This window comes from Patagioenas fasciata, chromosome 1 (genome assembly GCF_037038585.1).
Source record: "Patagioenas fasciata isolate bPatFas1 chromosome 1, bPatFas1.hap1, whole genome shotgun sequence".
Lineage (NCBI taxonomy): Eukaryota > Metazoa > Chordata > Aves > Columbiformes > Columbidae > Patagioenas > Patagioenas fasciata.
In genome coordinates this window covers 128,996,719-129,024,556 of record NC_092520.1, presented here as the reverse complement: position 1 = coordinate 129,024,556, position 27,838 = coordinate 128,996,719, and the positions used below count along the sequence as shown (strand labels likewise).

At 43.8% G+C, this 27,838-nt stretch overlaps 1 protein-coding gene across 2 annotated transcripts in view; it reads right to left on the bottom strand.

Moving 5' to 3' along the window:
• The window catches only part of FAM131B (family with sequence similarity 131 member B), a 49,445-nt gene that overhangs the window by 16,387 nt on the left and 5,220 nt on the right, over positions 1 to 27,838 (bottom strand). The window contains exon 1 of one of the 2 annotated variants that reach the window (XM_065849760.2): positions 15,951 to 16,709. The exons of the other annotated variant lie outside the window; for it this stretch is intronic. Coding sequence (XP_065705832.1) covers positions 15,951 to 15,978 — 28 coding nt within the window. The 5' untranslated portion in view covers positions 15,979 to 16,709. Of the gene's footprint in view, positions 1 to 15,950; positions 16,710 to 27,838 lie in introns of those variants that run through there. 2 annotated transcript variants of the gene reach the window in all.

The window sequence follows — 27,838 nt, the reverse complement described above, 5'->3', positions numbered from 1 at the left end:
TCCCTGCATGTTTTACAGAGATCTGTTCAAAGCTAGCCAAAAGGTCAACATGAAGGAAATGAATAAACCTTGTTAGGTGAACTGTCCCTGCAGTGAACCTTATATGGAAGCATTCAAATTCTCCCAGGTACAGCTAATAAACCAATCAACCTGAGTTACTCACACAACTGTGTAAGTATTCTAGCTTGTACTGCATGAGAAAACATAGAAATTAGTTAGTTGCTGTTGGCACCTAACAATAGACTCACGTGTGGAAGATGAACAGAAAAAATCTGTTTTCACGGATGAGACAGAGCTGAACAGTTTGATGTTTATCAAGGCAGAGAAATGTCTTGGTCTCCACAAAACAGATGTCTTTGAAATTTTTTGATCAAAAATGAAAATACCTACAGCTTTGAGATGTCTGCAAGATTAGGAATCAGATGGACAGTTCTCAGGATCTTTGCTTTGGATTTGGGTAATCCAAATTCTTTTCCAGACCATTCTGCCTTTTTCTGCAAGTAGGTCCCTTTTTAGAGCTGTTTATGAAATGGAATTAATGGATAAACCTCCAACACCAACATTTTTCTTCTTGATGGGAAACACTTTCAAACCAATACTAAAAGCTACTTGTATATCATGTCCTTGCAACTAAAAGGAGATGAGCAGAGAACATGTTAGACACAGCAGTTCTGTTCTGAGAAACAGTCATGTAATTTAAGCTAAAGAGGTACTGCAAAATGAAACACATCCAATTAACACAATTAAAAAAAAATCTCATAGCCCTGTCTCATTTGCAGAACAAGCATCAGCCAGTATGAACAGCAGCAATGGGTTTATCCTCGTTCTCCACTGGTTCTCTGAAGTGCAGAGAATGTGTCCCCAGGGGCCTCATTCAGCACAGTAGGTACAAAAATGTCAATATGAACCAAGGTAGCAGCCCTTTTTTTGCTGGCCTATAGCCAACATTACAGAAGTAATATGGAACAGGCAATTTAATGTGGTGCTATCCATATGTGTTTAAATTTTAGTCTCTGTGGCCAGCATGTCACACAGGCACTGTCCTAGAGCATAAGAATACCATTAGTTGTGACATCTATGTCCCATAGTTTTATCTTTACCAGTGGGAAAGAAGAACCATCCCAAATACTCCTCGGGAGTCAACAAGCAGATCACAATGCACCTTTCTCACCCCAGGGATGCCGTTGGTCCATCTCCGTGGGGTGGGCAGCATCACTGCCAACATGATGTCAACAGGCCAAGGCAAGAGTCCACCACTGCACCTTTGGTCCCACTACCATTCCCCAGCCAGCAGGACTAGTCAGAGCGAGAAGCAGAACAAGAGCCTGCTCAAAACACCAACACATAGGGGCAGCAGCAGTTTGTCAGCTCCAGGCTCCACTCTTCTTACCTGTGACCCAGCTGTGGGCTGTCACTCTGGCACCCCCGGAGTATAAAACCAGGTGGCTACATCCTTCCCCACCACAGCCATCATATGCTCAGCCACAGTGCCCAGCAGCAATCATCAGAATCAGTCAGGATGCACCAAGACTGCTGCCTCCTTCTCACCATCCTCCCCAAAAATCAAAGTGTTGGAGTTTCCAGTGGCAGTGATGCTCTAGGCCATGACAGTGGCCTCCAAGTCATAGCAGGTTTTCTTCCTGGCAACACAAGCTACTCTATGGGAGGCAATGGGTAAAGGGCTCTCAGTGAGGGGCTTTTCATTCTCCTCAAGCCCCTCCAGGTGGTGGGTATAGACGTGACACCAACTTCTGTCTCACCCCTCTTCCCAATGCTGCTCTCCTCATTATCATCCCCTTGTTTGCCCTGATGAAGCTGGTATTTCCACAAGCCCTCTCCTGCAGGGCTGCAGATGACAACTCCCTCCGCCACTGAGTCCCCATCCAGATAGTGGGGGCAGAGCATGGCATGGAGAGCTGTAGAGTCCTTTATCATTCAACATCAGGAATCTTCTTGTACATCCACAGCTCTTCAAGGCATATTCAGGGCTTCCTTTGCTGAGCCTGGACATTTCTGAGCTGACTGCTTTCTGGCCCAGGAAAGAGTCATTACCCTTCCAAACAGTGAAGGATGGAAGCGGTCACAACAATACCCTCCCCACTCAGGGGAACCTCACACAGAGAGGCAGCAGGCTGCTTACAGTGAAAAATTGTTACCCCCTCATGCCTCCCTCCTCTGTACATTGTTGCCTGGAGATCAAAACCCTCTCCACTGACAGCCCTCATCTTATGGACAGATATGGAGAGCATACCTGTGGGCCCAACATCTCCCATCCCTTGAAAGAAAACAGATCTCCTCCACATCCCCAGAAGAGGCCACTTCAAGCCACAGCTGGACCCTCAAAGGCAGCCAAGAGGGCAGAGCTGGCCATAGCTAGCTAAGAAGAATGAGGCCAATGCTGTCATTCCTCTGTGAAGGCTCAAGCTACGGGATCTCAGAATGGTTCACCCACTTTTGCACCTTTGGTCACTCCAGTCAGCACTGTATTCAAGATCCTTGGCCAGTACGGGGACAGACCACTATTTTTGATGAGACGAACTCTGCCTGAGGAACTACTCCCTTACCAATCCATTCTTTTCCATGCCAGTGATCCAGTGCAGCTGCCAAAAGTGCCTTGGTTCCCTTCAGATGTACAGGCCAGTGAGGGAGAAACTGTTCTTAATCCTAGAAAGCCACCAGCAGGACTTCAGGTCTCCTCACCAGACAGAGAAACATAGCTCCATAAGCAACTGTGAGAAAGACATAGCTCCATAAGCAACCATGGGAAGACATGCAGGGGTTGAGCTCACCAGGTGGAGGTGCCAGCACCAGCTGGCAGGCCCTGGACTTGATTGCCCAGCCCTGTACCTGCCAGGGTGAGGTCACAGCTAACTATCGCAACCACCATCATCCCCATTCCTAAGCCCACCCCATAATTTTCTCAGCTGCCCCATCCACACCTACATGGAGCAACCTTCAGGGGGTACTTGCTGTTCATGAGGCCACTCTGATCCCCAAAGGGCTACCCCATTCCCTCTCTTGCTGTCATCCAGGGGAGACTCGTTGCTCTCTGCCAGGTGCAGTGGCTGGGCTGGGGACCTTTACTTGGTAGGAGAGGGACAGAAATGTCCCAGGCCACCACGGGCTTCTGGGTACTATAAGGACCAGGGGCTCACACAAGTCCACAGGTTCCTCAGACCCATCATGCCAAGGGATGAGCTGGGCCACCTGCTGAAGACTCATTGCTCTGGAAGAAGATGCAGCTTACCTTTGCTATGGCAAAGTACAACCTCATCCTCATCAGTGAGGACCCTGTTCAAGGAGGGAAGGGGACCCAGAGGGCAGAGTGCTTCCCTGTACCATGGGAACCACAGCTCTGGCTACAAAACTTGCTGGTATATAGCACTGCTGGTACCACTGACACCAACACTGCTGGCCAGAAGGTTCCACATGCCCCTTCTCTCTGCTTCCAAGTGAATCAGCTCAAAATCCCATCATTAAACCCCATGGGACAGAGATAAGGTCCCTGTAGGGGCAGAGTACTCTGCTTGCTTTGGGCAGCAGGGTTCTCCATTGTGTTCCTGCAGGAAATATTCACCAATATAACTGCCAAGCCTAGTTGCTGCAGTGGTAGACAAATATGGTCTACTTTAGCTGCCCTGAGGATAAAGTCTTATGCCACTACCCCTGATGGACCAGCAACCCTTTTCACCTTAGATATGCAACCCAAAGTGCTGGAAGTCACCAGGGACATCCCCATCACCTGATGCACCTTTCGCTTTGTATAGAATGGGGGTCAGTAATTCAGTTGATGTCTGTACCCTAAAATGATACACAGTACATTTATAATTTTTCTACCTTATATTTGCCTTCTTTCTTGGTCTGGTTCCTCCCAAGTGCTATTCCTGGACAGGGTCTTTAAAATATCCCACTGAACTGGACTGGTAGGGGTAGATATCAGGCCACAGCAGGTGTCCACATGAAGATCACCCTGCTGCAAACTCCATACACGTGACTACGCTCTCTCCATCTCAATCTGAGTAGCAGAGCATGAGCCACTCATGGCTGAATGGCATGTTTCACACAACAACATGTTGTAAGCTTATTCTTCTCACATCACTATGCATGATGCTTGCAACATCACCTCCTGTAGGATGAGGCTGGCCTACTAACAAACTGTTAAAGAATATAAGCTTTATAGCAGCCTCCCAGGACCTCTGGATCAACACAAGAAAGAAGAGCCATCCTTTCCCTTGTCTCAAAGGTGTTAAAAAGTAGAGCAAGAAGTTGTGGGCCAAGTTCTTCCTCTACAACTACATGATGGCACCAAGGCAGTAGAGGAATGTGGCAGAACAAACAGGATACACTCAGGCTGGAGAGGCAAGCTGGTCTCAGGAATTCAGTGGGTGCCACATGCACCAGGGCAAGCTGTGGGTCCTGAAAGAATCCTAGAATCATTTTGGTTGGAAGAGACCCTCAAGATCATCAAGTTCAACCGTTAACCAAATATTGGCACTAAGTCATGTCCCTAAGAACATCATCTATGCATCTTTTAAACACGCCCAGGGATGGCGACTCCACCACTTCCAATGTCTGACAACCTTTTATGAAGATATTTTTCCTAATATCCAATCTAAAACTCCCCTGGCACAAAGTGAGGCTATTTCTTCTCATCCTATCGCTTGCTACTTGGCAGAAGAGACCAACACCCTCCACACTACAACCTCTTTTCAGAGAGTTGTAGAGAGTGGTAAGGTCTCCCCTGAGTCTTCTTTTCTCCAGGCTAAACAGCCCCAGTTCCCTCAGTCACTCCTCATATGACTTGTTCTCTACACTCTTCCCCAGCTTCATTGCTCTTCTCTGAGCTCACTTCAGCAGCTCGATGTTCAAGAAGTTCAGGTCCAGAACACCATTGTCCGGTTGTGGACCCAGCTCCTTTGTGAGATGAATAATGGCACTGGCTTCTTCCATAAGTGAGGTGACAAAAATACATTACTTGCATCCTTACAAAGGGTATTGCTCCTCATGTTGGTCCAGAGCAGAAGTGAGAAGAAGGAAGGACTTCATGTACAAGCCCACTTTCTGTTTGGGTAACATTTATTACTGCATTTTCCGTATTCTGTGCAAAAGTGCCCCAGGACCTACTGAAGCTCCTTCCTACTGTGGCTGAGATCTCAAAAACTCTCCACCATATGCCCAGTAGCAAAATCACGGCCTCTCCCAAGGCTGCCAGGCTGAGCCTCTCAGGAGTGAATAGCTTTGCTTCTCATGAGAGAGAAGCATGAGTGTTCTTCTGCCAAAAACGCTGGGATCTCTGCAAAGGGAGGGACTGCTGCACAGTATTTCTCCTCAGCACAGATTACAGCAAAAGCTCTCATGTAGCTCAAGTCTGTGCTGGTGTATGTGGCCCACTCAGACCAGAGCCACATGATTCCAGTCCAGAGTATGAAACTGTGTATGATCTAAGACCACAAAGAGCGTTTGTCATTAACTCTCTTCCTTCCGGTCCCCCAACCATTAGAAAGTATTTAATAGAAGAGAAAATGGTTATTTTATGGGGACTCTGAAAGCATTCAGTTTCAACTCCTGCTTCATGGGCTTTTTCCAGCACCTGTGTACAATCGCAGAGTGCTTGTTAAAGCTCAACAGGGTACTCTTAGCTTCAGAAGTGGGGTGAGTCAGGGCTGCCCTATTCCAGCCAATGCCCTTCCATCACCATAGAGTTCTTCCCCTGTATTGTGTGTTAGGGCAGATGGGCCTGCTGTGCACAGAACTAAAGTTGTGTGTAGTCATGTGGGTTTGATCCCACCAACATGCCTCCTCACACTCTGGTACCCAGAACACCTGGCACACATGGGTCAACCACATCATCTTTCTCTGCCAAAGTCAACTAAGTCAAGAGGTCTCGATAAGAGGGAAGTCAAGGTGTCTGAATAGCTGCAGAGGTGGTCAGAAATGATGCAGCAACTTTTCATTCAAGGATGGTTCTGGTCATGATCAACCAATGAGTGCTGAGCATGCTTCAGTACTACATCAATACCTTTTGCCCTATCCCTGCAACATGGCCCAGCCTCCAAGAGAAAGTACTGGACTTGTGGATGGTCTTCTATGCTTCAGACACTCCAGCCTGGATTGTGCTGGCATGTGCCTTCCCCCACAATCTCTGAGATGTCTGTAATTCTATACCAGTGACCTAAGAGGTCTCTGGCAAGACCTTGAACTACTGGTGTTTTACAAGGCCCTCCTCAGAACTTGGAAGCTCTCTGGACCAATCAAGTCCCTCATGATCACCAACAAGGGGGAATCTTCCAGCTCAGCTCCAGCTGAACAAAACTCACCTCCGAGTTCAGGCAGAAACCTCATCACTGAGGTCATTCCTGCACCATCACTAAAACTGGGATCAGGGAGTCTGGGTCAACTCCATACTGCTTGTCTCGTATACAGTGTAGAACACCCAGATTATACCACCTTCTCCTACCTCAGGCAAGTCACACAGGAGGGTAGTCCCCTTCAACACCTAGCTCCATTTAGATACCTCTGAGGATTTGGCCTGTGACCCTCTGTCCAACTCACACACCACTTCAGTTAGTTCTGAATAGCCAGATGACCTCCCTTGAGAACACCTCTATGCATTCGTGCATCAATTGCTCAATTTTGCCCCCTAACATGCAACCACAATACGTGCTTGTAGGACTACTCATTGTCAGGAGAGGATGAGAAACCCTTGTGGCCAGTTTCTACTGAGAGTTACTTGCAAGGACCACTGGGAACATCAGCTGGAAAAACCCTCCATCAAGCAGAAGGCACATGTTTGTGTACAGTACCCCCTGACTCATGTCTCTTATGCAATGAGAGGGAGACTGACAACTCTGTACTGTAAGCACACCAGTCTTCTGACTCCTCCAGTACTTGTTATCAAGATTCTGGTTGCACTTCTCACATCTTTACTTGTACAGTTCCCATCCCAAGATCTACTAAATTCTGGGCCCTCTTTATCAACTTCTCCACCTCTCACCAAGCTGGCTATCTCCAGCTTCAGGAAGAGGAAAACCCAAGATCCCAGAAACTAGCAGTGCTATTTCTATTCCCTTGTTCTGGGCAGGACATCACTACATCACCTGGATACCATAGAAATACAGGTGTGCTTTGCTCACTGTTCCTCTCTGGTTCCCTGTTTTCCTGAGTTTAGCCTGTCTTTACCCTGTCCTCTTTTCTCTTATGTTTTTTTTTTTTCTCCTCCACTCCACCACTCAATCTTAGTGATTGTCTTTTGTCTTTTCTTTTTTTCTCTTTGTCTTCACCCTCTTCTTTTTTTTTTTTCTTCTTTTTTTTTAATTCCCCGGGGGATGGGCACGGTGGGAAAGTAGGCATTTAGCAGTCGTTTGGGAAAGATATCAGCTTGTCGCTAAAGTGGGAGTGGATGTGTAAGAAAGAGTATAAGAACAGGAAAAACAGTAGTGATATTTTCCCAGAAAACTTGTCCTAGCCTGCCCAAATTTACACCTAAAGTAGTTCCTGAGACAGAGCTGTTGCATCTGTATTTAGCCATCTTTAAAGGAGTTTTCTTCTTTTCATCTGTTCACTTCTTAACCAATGTAAAACTTTTTGTACTTATAGAATCCTATGTCAAGGAGTTCCACAATTCATCTCTGCGTTATATGAAGTAGTACTGGCTTTTGTTCATTTGAAACTCGCCACTTGCTAGTTTCATTTGATGTCTAGATTCTGTTTTGAAATAGATAATGAAATATTCTTCCTTCTTCATTTTCTCCATGCTGCTCATATCACAAAGAAAATTCATTATTTTATAGATATCTGTCATAATTTTCCCTAATGATGTCCTTCCCACACTTGAGAAATCCCTATCTATTTAAATGGCTCCTCACATATAAGCCACAGCATACTTTTGTTTGCCTTTGCTGCCCTTTTCTGAACCTTTTCCAGTTTGATTCCTTTCTGAAATGGGAATGGGCAATTAAGGACAACAAATTGTATTCTAAATAAGGTTGTAGTATGATTCATGCATAGCATAATGCTGTTTCTCATTTAATTCTCTGCTCTTTCCCTAATTACTAACATTTGATTGGCGTTTTTACTGGTACTGAGAATTAAGCTACTCATTATATCCCCAAGATCTCATTCTTGCATGGAAATAGTAAACTCAGAACCTCCATCATTGCAAATGTAACACTAGAATTGCTTTGCCTATGTGCATCATTTTACATTTATCTACATCAAATTTCACCCATAATTTGAACACCAAGTCTTCTGATATTGTGAAATCCTTTTGTCAGTCTCTGCATACACTTTTTTGTTTGCTACCCCAAATAATCACTGCCATTATCATACTGTGTTACCTCATAATTTACCCCCTTTTTCATATACAGCATGGATACGCACAAATCTGAAAAAATGTCCCCATGAAAAGTGGCCATTTTGTGCTAATCCTTCTTTGCTATCTTTACTGAGCTACTTATTAATTTCAGGAACTTCCCCTTGATTCAACAGCAGATTCATTTCTTTAACAGCCTGGGCTGAGTAACCTTCACAAATGTGATTTGCAAATCCAAGTAGACTATAACCATTGGATGTCCTTTGTCAATATGCTTGTTGACCCCTTTTAAGACTTCCAAGGTGTGATACCCCTTAACAACAGTAGTGTTAACACTTCCTCAGTATATCTTATTTATCCATGCATGCACTAATTCTGTTTCTTAGAGTAATGTTTTTAGCTTGCCTTCTCGGAGTATCTTGTTTACTAGGCTATAGTTTCCCAGAGCTCAAAAACATTTCAAAAACTGGTATCACATTACCTACTTTCCAATTTCATGTACCAAAGTAGTTGGAGGACATTACAAACCATCATAAGTAGTTCAGCTCTTTCAGCCTCAGATTTCTCCAGAAGTCATGCTTGAATACCATCTGATGACTTGTTACTCTTCTACCTACCTGGTCTGCAACCTCATTTACAGAGGCTTTGATTTGAAACTCATCTTCCAAAGCATTCCCAACAAGGAAAAGTTTCCACAACTTCCTCCATAATGAACAGATACAAAAGTGTTCTTTGGTTTTTTCTGAGGCTGGGGAAGGAGGAAGTGGTGGTGATGTTCTGCTATAATCTTAATCTCTCTGAGTCACTTGAAAACTGAAATATCATGCATTAAATCCTCCTAATCATTGCACAGGGCAAGTAAACATTAAATTTGCCACCAGCAACTGAAGTCCTTGTCACTACTGAATTTCCTGCCTTCACAGCCTCTTTGATTTTCCTCTGACTGTCACAGCCTCCTGCCACCATCCTGGCCAGTGACTGTAAATGGTCGGTAGTATAATCCCTAAAACTATGTTTCCCAGGAGGAATGTCACATGCAAGGCATTGGGATCACCAAACTATTTCCCCCAATTTAGTAAATCAATTTTGCACCGAAACTTTATGATCAGTATCTGTGGATACAACTACATCTTCCCAGGGTATACTATGTTTCTTTTAAATGTCTAGTATAGTCCTGGACTTGAGAATTTGAGACTTAAACTCACAAACATCCCAATCATCTAATCTGACCTCCTTAAAATACGAGAGGTTAAAAGTATTTATCTGGTTAATTATACTTTCTGCTGCTCTGCTTGAACTATAGCATTATTTTTTCTTAATTTTGATTTTTATGTGCTCAGGTGACAGAAGACTCAGTATAACTCTTCGTAAATTGTTCCAATAGTTAAGTATTTTTGCCATTTGATTTTATCTGCCGTTCTTCCATCACATCTTAACTATTTTCTGCTAAGTTGAAGAGTCAGATGATTTGAGGGTTTTTTTGCTTCACTCAAACACTTAGAGACTGTCATTGAGTCACTTCTGTAAGTTTTTATTCATGGTGCCATGCTTATTTTCTGGCTGTTCTTCACTTTAGCAGTACTTCTCAAAGCAATTAATTATAATAGAATTAGACAAAGGAGACGAAAACCAATTTTTTTAATGGGACCAAATGCAGAGAAAACATAAACTTCTCTCCTCCTGTTCAATGTTCAGCTCAAAGAAACACATGATCTTTTTCAGCTGTGGCATCACAATAATAGCTATTGATCTACTGGTTATCTGTTCAAGTATCTATGATCTTTTTCAGTGTCACTGCTTTCTAACATAGGGCCCTGGTCCAGCAAATATTGTTCTCACTCTGTTGTTAGGTATATGAACTTGTATTTGGTTATATTGAAACACACACTGTCAGTCAAGATCCAGTACTCCAAATGAATCAAACTATTCCATATCAGTGATTTAGCCTTTTCATTTGTATTGTAATTTTTTAGCAATTCTTCCAGTCTTTGTAGATTCTACCAAGTTTATCAATATTTTAGATTTCCCTCAGGATTTTAAACAATATGTTAAAATCACATGGTACTGACAACTGTATTACGAAATGTGGGACCACATAAGAAGGGCAAGCTTTTCAAAAATTATTCTTTCTTTGTTGCTATTTTGCTATGTATTGAATTTTGATGCACTTGAAATGTACCATATTAATATATGACTAGTCAAATAATCATGTGGTACTAAGTTGTTTACTAATTGACCAGTGTTTTTGTCTTTTATGAATCTAATCTTTTAGTTCCACTACCATGGTTGTAGGTAGAAGTACTTCTGTCACAGACGTACTTGGCTTCAGGGAGCTTCATAAAAGTCACTAAATGAAGTTAGCTTGACCTGTCAGTTTTGCATAAACCCATTCCGACTGGCAAAGTTTTGACTTTTTGTCCAACTGCTTAAAAACTCTTGAGTGCAAGTTTTCTTGAATTAGCTGTTGTGTCAGTCTAAAATCACGGTTGTTTGCTGTTGGAGACCATATCCTTATGAAATGAGGTGGAAACTATTTTTCTCCTACCTCCCCCCAAGAAAGCAGGCCTAAAATATTTATTGATTAGTTCACTTTTTCTGCTTCAATACACATCAGCCTATAGAAGTCAGACTCCCAGCTCTATCATGCCAATTAAATACTATTCAATACTTCCATTTTCCCCATCAGCTCCTTTGTCATAATTCTCTCATATTACCATTCATAAGAGGTCACAAAGTCAATATGTTGTCCTTTAGTTCTGTTCCTCAAAATCACATCTGTTGTGTTATCATCATCATCATCATCATCATCATCATCATCAACAACAACAACAACAACAACAACAACAAAAGTCTTAGGTCAGTCAGCAGCGTGCCAAAAACTGTTTTCTTAAACTAATGACCGTTGCTCATACACTTACCTTGCAGAAGTGTTTTATTATGGTCTCCTTATGTAGCTAGGCTTATACAGTCATGCTGGTTTTAGCACTCTCCCCATAACAACTTTGAAACCACTAGCCTATTTCAGTACCTTGACAAGAGAGAGAGGGGTCTCAGAGATCATCACTTCATGACAATTGGCTGCTAGGTCCAGGAGACAGTCTCTGCTCAGATCCTTAGTGGCAGAAATAAATTCTTATCCCAGAGTGCTTTAGATGAGTTTTTAAAGTGATCAGGTTGAGAACTGCTCACAAGAAGAAAGGCCAGACTCAGAAGAAGTAGGAGGGATGAAGTAAGACTAAGCACAAAGCAGTCTGATCTGGAAGGAAAATTGTCCCTTCATCCTTCTGCATGTCCATTCTGCTTGCCTCTCACCCAGATAAGAGAGGAACAAGATATCCGAATGCCTTTCTTCACGTATTCCCACTCTTTTACCCACATCACCTACAAAGTGGAGGTTTCTACACAGAGCTCTGTGCTCCTTCCCCTTCCAGCCATGTGCATGCAAGTAAATTAACATATCCCTAATGCCATGGCTCAGTTTCCTTCTGCATTACCATTTCCCCTCCTAGGCTTCTCCCTCTATTTCTTTTCACTGACTTGCTTATATGTTGCAAGTGAAGGAGGGAGGAACTGGACACTGGGTCCCTTCATACGATGTGTATATGCAGACTGGATGTCTCACTTTTTCACACTCCAAGTCCACAGGCTACACTTGTCATACCAGATCTCACCCCAGACACCTTCAGATCTGTCTAGGGGGAAGAGTAAGGAGAAAAATGAAGGAGATGTTCACCAATTGCTCCAGCTGCTTACCCCATCTCCTGTCAGTCTCCTATCCCGCTCCCCTGGGGTCCTCTGGCAGAACAGAACTAAAGCAACAGGTCTAATCTAACTCAGAAAGGCAACCAGTCCAGGCTTTAGATCCTAAGCATAACATCACAGGATAATTCATGTTGGAAGGCACCCATCAAGGTCCAAACTCTTGCTCAAAGCAGAGTCAGCTATGAGGTTACAGCAGATTACTCAGGGCTTTATCCAGTCTGGTCTCGAAAATCTCAAAGAATGGACACAGCACAACCACTCTGGGAAACCCCTTCCAATGCTTGACACTACTCATAGTCAAAAAGTTTTTCCTGATAGCCAGTGTGAGCACCTCTAATTTCTCTTTCCTCACACTCCAAAAGTACTGTTAGTTTTTAATTTCTTGGAATATTTTTCCACCATTTTATGTCACTTCACAAAAAAAAAAAAATGTTTGCTGCAGGCTTCTGTGCAAAGACATGAGACAAAAAAGAGACGTCACACACAAAAAAAAAAACTGAGAGCAACCTTGAGCTTAATAGGCTCAAGGATGGATTTAAATCCATACATGGAGAGAGATCTTGTCACACTAGTCAGAACAGCCAATATTAGATGTTTAAGCTGTGGTCAAAGGTACACTTGCAATGCATTCAGACCTCTATGGAGGCCTGAAATCTTAAATTTGGCTAATTCATTTGCTGATGGTCATCAAGCTGTTCTTTGCATTTAGTTTGCACTCAAATATTTACAAGTTCCCAGCTGGATTTTGCAGCCTTAACTGACCAGCAAACTCAGTGAAAACCTCCTTTACATTCACTGAAACTGTCCCAGCTATTATAAGAACCACTAGGCAGCTCTCTCAGAACTATAATAGGGTAATTTTTACTAATATATAGATCTGACTTGTAGCTATTATCAAAGGCAGGTGCAATGCTCATTGCATAATTGCTATCATGCCATGTAACAGAAAGCACATATATGACACTGAGGTGTGAGTGGATGCACCTGTGAAGAAGGTGATTATGTATCAATTTAGCCTTTTAAGATCACTTTTCAGCTTTTCATACACCAGGAAATCCCAACCTGATCACTGTCATTGTGATTTCTGGTGTCCTCTGTGACTAAAAGATATTATGACTCCATTTCAATTTTACACATATGGAGCTGGTCTGTTATGACCCTCTCAATTACTTTTCCCCAGGGAGGAATAACCAGAAAACTCATATTTAGGAAATTAAATGTAAACTTGCACATCACTAAACATGTGCAAACTATGACATCTGACTAGATCATAGTAAAATGCCCTGGCAGGATATAGAGAAATGAAGTGGCTTGCTTAAAAATGGAATGGAAAAAGGCCTGGAGCAAGCTCAGGGCACAATCCTGCACTGGCCATTGTGTGGTGAGTAAACTAAATGTGACTGATCACAAACTTTCTGTCACTAATTAAAACCTCCCAAATTCTGAGTTCAAATCTGCTACCTGCAAATTCCAAGGTAAAGCCAACACAAGCATACCACCCTTCTTCTATGTTTAGGACCTACCTGGTCTTTGAAAGGCCATACAGAACCTGTATATTGAACTAATTCTGCAAAAGTCTAACCAGATAACACTGTACAGCAAGAACCCAAGTTTCTATTCATGTTAGGATGCTAGTTTCCAACCACATCCTGGAGCTCAGACCTAGCACTTTCCCCAACATAGGTCTGAAGAATCTTTCCAATAACTCCAGGAAGGCTGAAGTGAAAAATCTAGGTTGCCGAATAAGAATGGTTCTGAATAAACCTCCTTAAGTGGAGAAATCCAAGTCAAACTCAAGGATCCCACCTTTACCCTGTCCAACTTCTAGGACTCAAAACAGATGAAGACCCTACTGAAGAAAAACAGTGTAAAAATTTCACAGGAAGCACTATTACTGCATTCATATCTGACTCCCATAGGGATCAGAATCACGGTTGTGCAATCACCCTTAACACACACCTCCATAACATGAGGTCAAGGAAAATTCCTCAGTTAACTGTATAAATAGGCCCTACTCTCACCATCTAGAATGAGCATATGCAGATCATATATTGCATAACCCAGAAGTCACTATAGTACGGAAAGTCCAATATCTGTACCATTAAGGTCTATATTTAAGAAGTGAAATTTGCAGACAGAGTGAATTTTCAATTATCATTATGCCATCATCATTTTAATGCATAGATGCTCTTTTATATTTTCATCTGTACCCATAGATCTGTATGACATTTATACAAATATATATGTATAAACATGTGTTCTCATATATACATATGTATGAGAACGATACTTGCAATAGCTCAGTTATGCAAGACTTTCTTGTAACACAGATTCCAGGTCCCAAATCATTAAAATGCTGCCATGCATGGGAACAAATACCTGTGTGGTTAAGTATGACAGTTTAACCACAATTTGGAGTGGAGAGTGGATACTATTAGATGCGTGTTTGTTCTTTATTTGTGGGGAGAGGGACACAGAATTAACGCTGCTAGTTCAGACACATGTTGATAAAAGAGGTATAGATAATTTGCCAGCTAACAGGATAATAATGCCCTTGCTAGTGTGTACGTGTAGAGGATATGGGAAAGGCAGGAGATGGAGGCAATACACATTTTCATACACTATAGGACACAGATCCACATGAGCTTGAAGGATCTTAAGGGAAATATTGAAGTGATCTTTGCCATGTGGACATTACAGAAGACATAAGAGATTTCTTTAGGTCATGAGGATATTTGAGACCAGTGAGAGATACAGGCTAGATGTGGGAATTAAATCCCAAAGTAGAAACTGGAGTCTGTAGTTTAAAGTTTGCCGCTGCAGGAGTAGATGGTTCCCTGGAAGTGCTCACAAAGGGCTTTCCAAGAAAGTGTCACAGCACCAGGCTTTGTCACAGTCCCTCAGATTTATTCAGGGGAGGTGGTTCACTTCTCTTGCCCTCAGAGGTTTGTTTTTCCCACAGATGTCACAGTGTCCATGTGCTTCGTGGAAAGGCTTGAGACATGTATGACCAAATTTGCTGTGTTTTTCTCTCAGAAATTGTTTTAGTGGCTCGAATGACACATCCCTATGTAACTGATGGCTGTACATGTGGTTTGCAAGAAATTTTCGTGTGGGGAGGAAAGTGTGCCACAGGACACTGCTTTTACCTGTAGAGACCTGCGCTTAAGGATCGAAGGGTTTCTTGGTATCCACGAATGTGTAGGGGGGGAGAGCTAGGTTACACAGCTTAAAGGCTTGAGATCCTCTACTGTAAAATGTGCATGGCCCACTGGAAAGATGCAATTCCTCCTACTGTGTCCCTTCTGTGAGAGGGAAGGGATTCAGTTCTGTTTGCTGTTCTCCATTGAAGTCTATGCAGGGGCAAGCGGGGGTGGGGGGAGGAAAAGACGTGCAGATCATGCAGTGTTATGTATTCTCGGATAACAATAAACCACTACCGAGAAAAGAAGGCAGCCGCCGGCCGCCTGATCCCGCTTACGGAGGCACGCCCCGCACCCACCCCCTTTTCCAGGGGCATCGCACTGCCCCACATGTTCCGCTACCTTCTGTTACGGGTGACACCAGGAGATGTGCCCCCAGCCCCGGGCACGACGCGCAGTCCCGCTTCCCCTGTCCCCGCTACCAGCACCTAGGCCAGCGGCCGGGGCTCCGCGGCGCTCCGCGCCTACCGGCGCTGCCCGCCGCACCGCGCCACAGGGGAGCGGGGCAGGGGGAGGTGGGGAACGGTCGAGCACACCTAATGGCGCTGGACGGGCCCTGGGCAGCCGGAAGGGAGGCTGTGAGGGGCGACCCGTCATACGCTGTAACAGGGGCCGTCGTGCCATTACCCGGGCGGGGACCGCGACTGCCCCAGCCATCCTCGCCAACGCCTTACCCACAGTGCGGGATCCGATGCAGCCCATCACTCCGGCAAGCCTCCGGGAAGAGGCGACAGCCTCAGCAGCAAGGAGGCGGAGAAGGAAGGGAGGGGGGGAGGTCGGAACGGAGCCGGTGTCTTCAGCGGGAAACGCCGGGGTGGCCCAGCCGGGACCGGCGCGAGGTCATGGTCAGGTACGAGCGCGGGGTGCTCGCCGGGGCGATGTAGGTAGGAGGGGCGCCCGCGGGCCAGGCTGTCATCTGCCCCCGCCGCGCCTTCGCGCTTTGTTCCGCTCCCCTTGTGGCTCCCTCGCCGCGGTCGCGTCCCTGCCTCCTCCGTGTCCCCCCCTCCGCCCTCTCCCCCCTCGGCGACTGTCCGACGGGGAGGCGGGCTGAGATTGGGTAAACAGCTCCGGCCCAGCAGAGCCGCCCCGATTGGCTGCCGGCCTCCGCGGCCCGGGGAGGCAGGGCTGGACCGGGCCGGACCGCGCCGTTCGCCCTCGTGGGGCTCGGGACGGGGCCGGCGGCCGGGTGGAGGTGAGGGACAGCCCGGCGAGCGGGCGGCGCGGTGTCCCTCCCGCTCGCCGGGGGAGCGGAGCAGGGCGGGAGCCGGCACAGGTGAGCGATGCAGCAGGCCGGGGACGGGGGGTGTCGAGCAGGTGGGGACGGGAGGAGACGAGAGGGGAGCAGGAGCGTGCCCGGAAGAAGACGCGAGGGGCGCGGGGGCGCTGGGGATGGAGGTGGTGACGGGGCGGGCGGGGCCCGGCGCGGTTTCCCGGTAACTACACTTGCCGCCCCGACTCAATTACCAGCAGCCCCCTAGCGGCCACGCTGCGCCTCCCGCGGGACGGGCCTGGCGCGATCGCTCGCTCTCGCTGCCGGCTGCGCTGGGGCGGGGGGCCCCGTTCCCGGGGAGCAACTGCGCCGCGGCCCTTCGGGGACTGCGGGAGCCGCCGAAGGGCGGGCAGCTGCGGACCGCGGAGCGGCCCTGATAACAGGCTCCGCCGGGAGGACGGTGATCCGTTGTCTGATCTGCCCTTTCCGGAGCCCCAGGGAGCTGGGGCTTCTTGCGGGGCGAAGGTGTGCGGCGCTGCCCTCTCCCCATCGTCCTGCAAAATGGTGAAAGAACCAAGCTCAACCCTGCAGAAGATCGCTGAGGCCTTTCCTGTGTGCTCCCCTCTAACACAGCAGTGAGGAGGGATCTCTGCAGCTGGAGAATGTACTGTTGCACCTGTTCCTCTCACAGCTCAAATTTTTCCTTACCTGGATAGCAGCAGCAGCAACAGGCAGCATCCTCCTGGCCCACTTACCCAGCACCACAGACTCTCTCCAGTCTGCTCCTTCCACCTTCACCCCCTGAAATGTTCATGATTTCTCCCTGTCTCTTTGTGTTTCCTTCACCCCAAAAGCTTCACTGATCTCACCAGCTTCCTTCCACGAATTTCTAGTAACAGCAAATTAAATTTTGCTCATCCCAAATGAGCCATTTTATTCTTGGGCCTGGGGCCTGGAAAATTCAGTTTCTGTTAGCATTGTTACAAAGTCACTCATGACAGCTGAACAACCCTGATTAACAGTAGTAATGAGGAATAGGTAAGTTCATTTGTTTTTCCATTTACAACTTACAGTCAGCCTAAGGAAGGAATAAAAGATGATTTAAAAAAAAGGACTTAACATAAAGCATATTTTGCCTGACCCCCTGAAACAACAGGCAGGAAGTTTACTCACACAAAGTCAGTTTACAAACTAAAATTTACATAGGAAGAACATGGGCAGAAAAAAAAAAAAAAAAAAAAGATAGCAATGTCTGAATATAAGCAGCTATCATATCTTTTCCCTTCTCCATGGTATTGATGATTTACTGAGTGACTACAGTGAACATGACACTGCTGAAGTATAAGAGATTATAATCTCCTCCTGTCTGGGTGCCTGAAGCCAGTGGAAGTCTGCTGTGGTGCTATAATGCTTATCACTGGGTACAGCACATTAGATCTCTGAGGGTGAAGTCTTCCACAGCTAGAATTATTTCCCTATTTCACTGCTCCTTCCACATCCCTCATGTATATCCAAACCTATTAGTTTTCATCCAGTCTTTTTGAATAACTCACTAAAGATATTTTTCCTAATGTATCAGCACTCTTGAAACCCAAGTTGTAAAAATGCTGAGAAAATATAGATCTGGTGGAACTTTATGTGCATTAGAGGTGTTTCAGCACCTCTGAAAAGTGAATCTGTGTTGACTTCCAGGTCTAAATGCAAGGAAAGGGAAAACAAAAGCATATTGGAATGAGAAGAGTGGTATACAAAGACAGAAGGCCTCTCTCAGATACATGTTTTGTAAGTTAGTGGCTGCCCAGCCAACTGTTGGCATCCACAGTCTTGTGTCAACAGATTGATCAGGACAGCTGTCCTCAGTAGTTTCACCACAAACCCCACCAAACAGCATTTGCATCCCATCCTAGCCTGATAAGATGTATTACTGACACAGTTGTGGGCAATTTTTTTTCCTTTGTTCAGAGAGAGCCTGGTTTCATCTTAATCCCCTTCTCCCCCTCACCCACCCAATTGAAAACTGTTTCTCTGTGAATCTCCTTCTGCACTGTGAGTGATCTCCGCCCCAGTTGCCTTCTCAGTGAAGATTTCAAGTAAGTCACATCACTGACTCATTTTATTCCCCCTACATGATGCTTTAGCTTGTCTATCACTTTGTCTCAAGCTCAAAGTCATACCCAAGGTCCTAGGAAGTGCATAGTTGATTTAATCAAAGGATAGAGTCTTCACTATCTTGGTTCTTACTCATATATTTATTCATTATGGACCTTGTGTACATAAATCTACATACTTAAAGTAAATTTCATTCTCATTAGAAGTTGGGAAAACTTTATTAGACTATCAACTATCAGTTTTGACACAGCTACTTGACTCTTCCACACAGTAGTTCCCATGCAACAGGGAGCTCATAATCAGTGGATAGTTTCTAGTTTTTAATAAGCCTATAACTAAGTTTTACTTCCTAAATTCAGTTCAAATACAATGTTTATCATACAGTAGCATAAGGAAACAGTACCTATTTTACATTCGGAAGAAATGTGTTATTTCATTAGAATTATCACGTAGTAGGGAAGTGACAGGACTGAATCTTTGAAGAAGGGACTAACACAAACCACAAATCTAACAGTCCCATCCCAGTTTCTGTCCTTGCTCTTCCTGAGCAACAGTATTCCCACTGCTGCTGCAAGGAACAGGAGGTAAATGACAAAACATGAATTTCTGACAGGCTCTGAATAGTTTCTCTAATCATTGCAAGTACTTTCTTAAACAATTTCATTAGGAAAATGTGTACAAAATATGTTTTGTATAGTGCTGATTTAAATGCTGGTCTGAAAGATCTTTGTAAATGTAAGTTTTCCTACAGGGTTAGGAGATGGAAACATTTAAGTACCTAGAGAGGGAAACAAGGAAGGAGCAATAGGAGACAGCCATTTGCAGCCTCCTAAATTATTTTTATGATGGGTGCGATTATGTGCCCCTCTGTTTATCGTAGCGCTGTTGACCTCCCCATCCACACACCCTGTGGCGAGAGGCATGCTGGGCAAGAAAGAAGGAAGAGCATGCCTGTGTTTGAGCTGTCATGGGTCGCTGCTGTTAGGAACTTCTGTTTGCAGAGAAGAGCTTCAGGGCTGCCTGAACTAGGTCAAGGATGCTGCTGGTGGAAGGTCAGCATAAAGCTCTCTTGGCCTTTTTACTCACCTCTTCTGCACCTTTGCCATGAATGCCACAGAGCAATTGACTGAGATGCCATAATGAACTCATTAAGCCTGTGCTCCTAGGTGCGTACTAATTGGTTTTTGGGCTGAATGCCAAGGTGAGTTGGGAAGAGAGAAGGATCCAGGCTTCCAGTGGTCCCTTCCTCCCACACCCTGCACACAGGCAGAGTGGTCACTCTGGGTCTGAGCAGAGATGGGTGGGGGAGGAAAACATATTTCCAGCAAAGCTAAAGATAGTGACCTCTTGCCTGGTACAGGGTCTAGTAGCAGGACAGAGCAAAGCAGTTTCAGAACAAGCTCTGATTTTTAACATTTTGTTCCAAATCCACATTGAAGCACCTCCACTGTAACCCTGAAGACAGGCTTATGCTGAAAATTGTTAACTTTGCTTTTCAAGAGAAGCCCGTTCAGCATTATTTTTCTTTTCTATAAGCTACTGATTAATCTAGTAAACCTATTTTTCCATATGTTCCCTATAGTTATATATAAATATACATATAAATATAAATATATTTTAAAATTTAAATACTGGAACAGCTTCATCCTAAGAAACACTGCTTATAAAGTACAGAGCTATCATCACTGTCATATCTGCTTAGTAAAATTATTCTTTTCATCAATCAATTATCAGGGATGCAGATTAAATGACAGTGAGTAGTGTGCACCTGTCGCCTCCCATAGCTGCCACTTAAACCAGTTAAAATGAAAAAAATTACCAATATAAATCTTGCCGCCTAATGTTCCACTTTCTAGTAAATATTGCAAACCCACAAATAATTAAAAATGTCTTCCTTCTGTCTATCATTCGTACTAACATTACTTCCTGTCCCCAGAGATATCACCGGCAACCATGCCCATCCTCCCATGAAAGGCTCTGAAAAATGATTGTTCGCCTTCTCTGATCCTTTTAAAGATCCTTATTTAAAATCCTGTGGCCCCACCAACTACTGTTGCAGAAAGACATGGAGAAACTTTGTACATGCATCTTGCAAGGTGTGTCTTCAGCTGTTGAAAATATACAGAGGCCTATGAAGTTCATGAGTAGGAGATGTTTACAAAAATAGTATCTGTATCACAATGTCCTCCGGGGACTGTTGCTCCAGTATACTTTTCTGCTGGCCTCTTGCCACTGGCAGTATGGATTCCTCAGTAAATGCTGCTTCTGCCAGAGATCTCTATAATTGCTTCATAGTAGTGATGGAGTAGATGCCATAAGAGTTAATTCTACATCAAGCTGTATTAGCTACTCACACAACTCATAGGATTTTCCTGTGGACTGACAAGAAAATGAGAGAGCAAAATGACTCATAGAGTTGTTCTTTCTTGTTCAGAGCTCCTTTGGTGCAGGAGACAAACAAAGTCTTTTTATGAGGTTCAGGGAATGAAAAAAAGCAGTGACAATTTAGTTCAGATCCTGAAAGTGGTGTAACTTATCTGACATGAGGGGAAAGCTGCATCTTTTCAAGCTGGGAACATACTTGAGGCTGTGTGAATCAACTGAAGATTAGAAGGGACAATAACTGGAGATATACATGTAGGATATGTTTGCATTACATGTTGCAACATAAGCTCATTATTACCTACACTCACATCTGAGCAAATGTGACCTTGTTCTGCCTGCACCCAAAAGTCATAAAAAAACTTTATGAGAGCATATTAATTCAATGCTAAGACAGAACAAATCAATCCACCTTCTCAATAGTGTATTTATCAGAAAATCCCCCAGGGTATTTTGTCCCATGTCACAGAATCACAGAATGTTAGGGATTGGAAGGGACCTCGAAAGATCATCTAGTCCAATCCCCCTACCGGAGCAGGAACACCTAGATGAGGTCACACAGGAAGGCATCCAGGCGGGTTTTGAATGTCTCCAGAGAAGGAGACTCCACAACCTCTCTGGGCAGCCTGTTCCAGTGTTCTGTTACCCTCACTGAGAAGAAGTTTCTTCTCAAATTTAAGTGGAACCTCTTGTGTTTCAGTTTGAACACATTACCCCTTGTCCTACCATTGGTTGTCACCGAGAAGAGCCTGGCTCCATCCTCATGACACTCATCCTTTATATATTTGTAAACATTAATGAGGTCACCTCTCAGTCTCCTCTTCTCCAAGCTAAAGAGACCCAGCTCCCTCAGCCTTTCCTCATTAGGGAGATGCTCCACTCCCTTAATCATCTTTGTTGCCTTGCGCTGAACATGTTGCTGAAGAGGTAACGGTGAGCACCAAAAGATTATTTTTCCTCTTCCTCCACATACTGAGTTCTGAAATTGGCATGTGCTGCCAAAGTAGAGGCACATGCTTTGAATATCCTGGCATCAGCTACCGGAAACTGAACACTGATGGAGTGTCACAAATTAAGGACAATCTTACTCAGAGGTATGAAAATTGTTGATGTTAGACAGACACCTTAAAAACACACTCATTTCAATGCAGGTCAAATTAAAAAAAATATATCTGAAACAAATTTTAATAATTTCTACAGTGAAGAGGTATGTCACCCCAACACATAAAAAGCATGCAAGCAGGGGGCTAGCTGTAATCTAACAACAGACAGTATTCCTGTATCTGCTTTGATGCAAAATCCCTGCTATGTGACCTTACTTATTTGGCAGTATTCTCTTAAAATACAATCACCTTTCTTTAAAACACATAGGTTTGCCATATCGGTACACAAATAAATGTTCAGTGTTCATCATTCTTTTCTCACCTTATCTTGATATTTGCCTTCTATTAGTTTCCATTAAGGATTTGTAGCTTCCTGTTTTTTTCAGAACAACATTACTGTTTTGCAGATTTTTAGCAAGTGTAGTATTTTCACAGCATCTTCAGCCATGTTTGATTTCTATCCACAATCAGGCAGAAATGTCATGTTCCATCCTATATATGTTAAATAAAGTCTCATCTTTCATGCCATTCCCATTTCAAGACTCCACAGAAAACAAAGAAAAGGAAATTACCATCTGGAACTGTGGTGGTGCAGTTTGTTCTGTTAGCATTTCACTGATGCCTTTATAGCACATTGACCAACTGCATGTGATCAGGCATCACCTTCCATTTGAGCATGGAGAACCATCTCTCTGAAACTGCAGCTCAGTATCAAAGAATTAGCAAGTCTAGGCTGTTTCATCTGTCACAAACTTCACCCACTCAGCAATACCATTCTGGTGAGTATCTTTCATAAATCTGTTCTGCATCCTCCTGTGTCCTTACCTTGCATCTGAACCAGCTAAATGCCTGCTTATATGAAATTGCACTGTAGGTGGACTGGGCCATGCTCTGAAATTCTGGTTTCTTCTGCCATGGCCTGAGGTTGTTTCCAGTGGCACATGCAATGGGAAGATGAGTGAGTTCACAGATAAAGGACTCTCTTCCATTCCCTCCCTGCCAGGAAGGGCTCAGCAGGTGCTAACAAATGTGGAGGAAAAAAAGAAAGGAAATTCTGAGAATGTAAAAGAAAGGGAACTTGGTGACTCTCTGGCAGCCGCACTAGAAGCGGATGGGTTCCTCACCATCAAGTAGGTAGTGCTGAGAGAGGTGGGGGGGTCTGAGGAGGTTGCTTTGGAGGCTCAAAAAGTATATGTGGTATGCACTAGGAAAGCAGACACCACCAGTGACATAAATGTGGTGTATATTAGGGTGCAGGCATTTTTTGTGCAGTCTGAGTCTTATTTTGCCTTTCTAAAAATGTTTGCTTCATTCGTTACTGATTGTCTGTTTTCCAAACAGTGAAACATACAGCAGTTACCCCTCCTAAATGTCAGTTGAATTTATACTAGTGATGCTGCTCAAACTGCATTTTTAAAAATAATCTGCAAACCGTTAATGCGCTTTTTAAACTCCAAGTGTTATGTAAAAAGGGACAATATTTTTAGCCTTACAAAATATCAGTTGTCATCTCCTCTCTCTCTGATATATTTGCTATGGGGGATGAGAAGCTTGCAGAAACTATAGATATTGACTCTTCTAAAAATAGGGGGATTTTTTACTGTATTATGATTTTAGAGTCATAAAAATCTTAATAAAAACATACATAAATACCCAAAAGCTTAAAATCAAGTCTGAAAACTACTTTTTTAAAAAGCTAGTGATTCTGTCCTCACTGCTGAATTCTTACATCTGAAAGGATAGCATAATGCGTACAGAAGCAAAATATCAACTTTAACGGTTCATTCATGCACTGACAGAATGGCCCTCATATTGAAAAAATGTCCAGAAAGTACCCTCTGCCATATAACGTAGAGCACACAGCTGCTGTCAGCAGGCTCTGGCAAATCAACACTGACTCAAACTATTTTTAGAATCAAGTCAAGCCTGCTGCTGTTTCTGGAGGATCTGAATACATCTGCATCTATGCTGCACTCCATAAGCAATATGGTGGGATCTGGATTGCTTGCCTCTCTGCTCATTAGAGATGACTTTTCCATTTCCATCTGTGTTTACAAGTCTTCTGAGGTCAAACATTTTCACCTACTGATAACCTCCTTATACATTTGGGCCTTGTGTCTTTCTCTGTTCTCCACTGAAATTTGAGGAACAGGATCTCAGAAGAGGCTGCATTGCTACCTGCTCTTATTGTCTTGCAATCCTTGACATCCTGATGATACCCTCAGGTGCTTCTGGCTAGGAGGCAGCCCTTACCAGAGGCAGGCCAGGAAAGGAGAGCATCCCATCCTCAAACCTGCTGTGATCACAGCTGATCCTTGAAAGATATCCCCTACCCTCTGGGTTTTGTGGCACTGATGCAATTCAAGAGGTAGCCATTAGAAACTGCAGGAATAATAATGTTAATGTTGCACCACACAGTAAATGGAGGCATATGTATTGGTGCTGGGCTAAAGCAAAGGCTCTGAAGTCCATGTACAGGAAAGTTCAGGAAAGACAATAGCCAATAGTCTGGGCAGCATTATGTCCAGCAACTGGTAGCCTTATCACCTCCCACATATATGAAGTAGTGCTAGTACCTTGGAACATCTTTCACTAGATCAGGTTGCTCAAAGCCCCGTCCAACCTAATGAGCAGTGACTTGTCCTTACCCAGCATCTTTAAGATTCAGCCAACCCTGTTCTGTCCATGTTTTTGACAGAAAAGCAATTTTTAGGGTAGACATGCATTGATTCGATATATGTGTTTTTTCACAGTATAACACAATGATCAGCCATCACAATGTTTTAAAAAGTTTCCTATTTCTCTCATATAGTAAGGGTCTGAAACATAAGGTGCAGTTAATGCAAGAGCACATATGCATTTTAGGGGACCTTAGCTTTTCTCTGCTTTCACAAAAGGCTGCTCTTCCTTTCTGTCTCCCCAAAGCTGGTTTTAATCTGCAGTAGGTAAGGTAACATTTATCATACTTTCATATTTACTAGTCCTTCCTCCGTTTACTGACAGCTGGAAGAAAGAGTTGAAACAGTTGTAAATGAGAAGAGTTCTAGTCTCATGGTCCCTCAAATCAGATAAATAATTGCTATGTTTAGGAGACTGCAATTCTTCAGGCACAGGGCACCAGCTAGGTAACATGAAGTTTCATTCCTTGCTTGGAAATGCAGGGATTGTTTCCAAATCAAAAGCAAATACAAATGGAGACTCTGGGACTCTGGTATGTTCTGGTAAGAGAGCAGAGCAGATAGGATGCAGCAGATACAATACAGGCTTCTCATCAGTGTCGGCTTAAAGACTCTAATGAGGGAGTCATTCCAGCCTGTATATCAAGCCAGGAGCCTGAGAATATGGAACATGGAAGATTCAAAAAGAGTCTACAATTCAGTGTCCTAATCTCAACTGCAAGCTAAGGTTGTTAAGTTGAATTTTGGCTTTTGGCACCCAAGGGCTGATTGTCTGCAGTGACATCAAGTCTTGAGGAGCTAAAGACAATGAACAGCATCAACCAGACCAGACTTCCATCCATATTCTTCAGAGCATTATGGTTCTCAGTACTGACCTGCACCCTCTACTTTTCTCTGTCCCAGAAAAGAAGACTCATTTGCAGTGTGTAGTGTAGCCCTTGTGGAACACCTCCTTTTGAAATCTAGGAAGGAGTGGATACAGACAGTACAGAAAAAAATTGAGCCATTTTACTGCATTGGAGAAATGCAAACTGTCTGATGTGTCCCAAAGCAAGTAGGTGTCTGGAACTGACTGAGGTTTCTTCCCTTTCAGGTTGTTACAGTTGAGGATGCTGTCACCTTGCAACACTTGCCTATACATTGTTTCAATGTAATACAAGGCTCTTGCACTGTTTCAAATTTACCACACCCTTGCACAAATCCACAATATTTTTTATTTTGCTTTAAAAAAGGGATTCAATACGAATACATCCTTTTTTATCAAATCTCATTTTTATTTTATATTCTTGAGATAAGAGGCTTCACGACCACCTTGGGAGTACACAGCTTTGGAGACCATGACTGTAAAGGCCAAATGAACAGGATGCAAAAGTATTATTGCTGGTGGGACCCAGCAGTTATTTTCATGACATTGAACACTACGTACCAAGGTGTTAGGAAGAAATATGTTGGTGAGAAGCCCAGGAAAAGCAACACTGATCTGGGGAAATGGCTTTGTAAATATCCCATTTATTTCTTTTAGCAGCGGCAAGTCTTAAACTGCCTCTGAAACCTCCAGTGACTGCAGAAAATGGTTTGCTAGGGCTTTCCTCATACCTGACCCACCTTATTTTCACTAGCAGCCTTATGACTCTGCTGGCTTAGTTTCCAGACATCTTTCACAACCTGCTACTCCCAACTTTTAGCCAGGGAATATTTCCATATGAAGCCTGAACAGAGATAACCTTCATGTAGACTTCAACTGGCCAAATGCACACCTGAAGTTGTTTACATGAAAACTGAAGTGTTTTGGATAAGAATAAAGGTTCCAAGTAACTTTTTTTCAGAAGCCATGGAAACAAAGGGTCAGCAGGTTTGCCAAGAATCTAGGAGATGTGGTCATCATATTGGCCTTCATCAAGGGAACTGGAGAGTGCCTTGGTTTCAACAAATGCATCTGCAGAAATCTACGTTTACAGCTGAATTCTTTAATGATATGTCTCTAGCCCTTGCCCAAGCATCTACTACTGACAGGCAGGGATGGTTCATAGTTAAGAGAGGAAAAGCCCTTTGCATTGGTATAAAGTGGTGGTAGTCAACAGATCCAGAAATTAGTCTTTGTCATCCCAGCACACCTCTGGAGAACCCAACGTGCAAATTGTCAATGAGTTGTTGATATGAGATTGAACACTTTTTGAGGATCTCTCCTGCATTCTGAACAATAGCTGTGGCTACTGATCTCTCAATATCACTTAGACTAGCTACAAAACACTGGCAATGGTGGCCTGTAACTGCTACTACCCCATCCTCCCCAATCAGTGGCTTTCGTACATGGCTTGATCACTTTACTAGATATAGAATTAAATTAACACAAGTCTTCATTAAGGCCTGTTGCACTCTTATATTTTCAGCCTACTGAAGATAATACTCTGCTTGAAGAGCAAACTCTCTCCCATGAGTTGTCACTTGTCACAGACTCCTACCTGCCACTTAAAGGACAGTGGCTTCAGTGTAAGGCCATGCTAATTATGCTGACAACCCCATGAAACAGTGATTTTTATCTGGTCTATAGTTATCCTCTTATTTGTACTGGTAATAAATTAACCAGCAAACATCCTATGGGAATTGCAGAAAATTTAATATAGCTCCACACCTCCTGCTTTTGGAAAGCAAGGGCTTGAGGGGCTGCACCTCTTAAAGTTGTACTCAAATTGTGCTTTGCTGTGCAGTTTGTAGATAACATAAGTAACAGCAGACTGTTGGACCATATGCCTATATTGTCTATTTGGTTTGTTTGTTGCTTTGCTCCAGGGCCTTGGTTCCTTGATCATCTACACTACATACATACTAGGTTTTGCCAGGACTCCATTCTGGAGTTAACCAATTATTTGGTTTTCTGAGGCTTAAAAGAATTTGCTTCAGGATACATACCCTATAGATAATGCAGGTGTGGACTACACCAGGCTTCATCCTTCCTGATCAGAACAATCTTTTTATGTATTCCTACTGTGCTCACGAGTCCAATATGCCCTGGCTTATGCATGGCACATCTTTGTAGGCACACTTCAAAATAGCAGTAGCCAAAGCCTATCCCTGCTGAT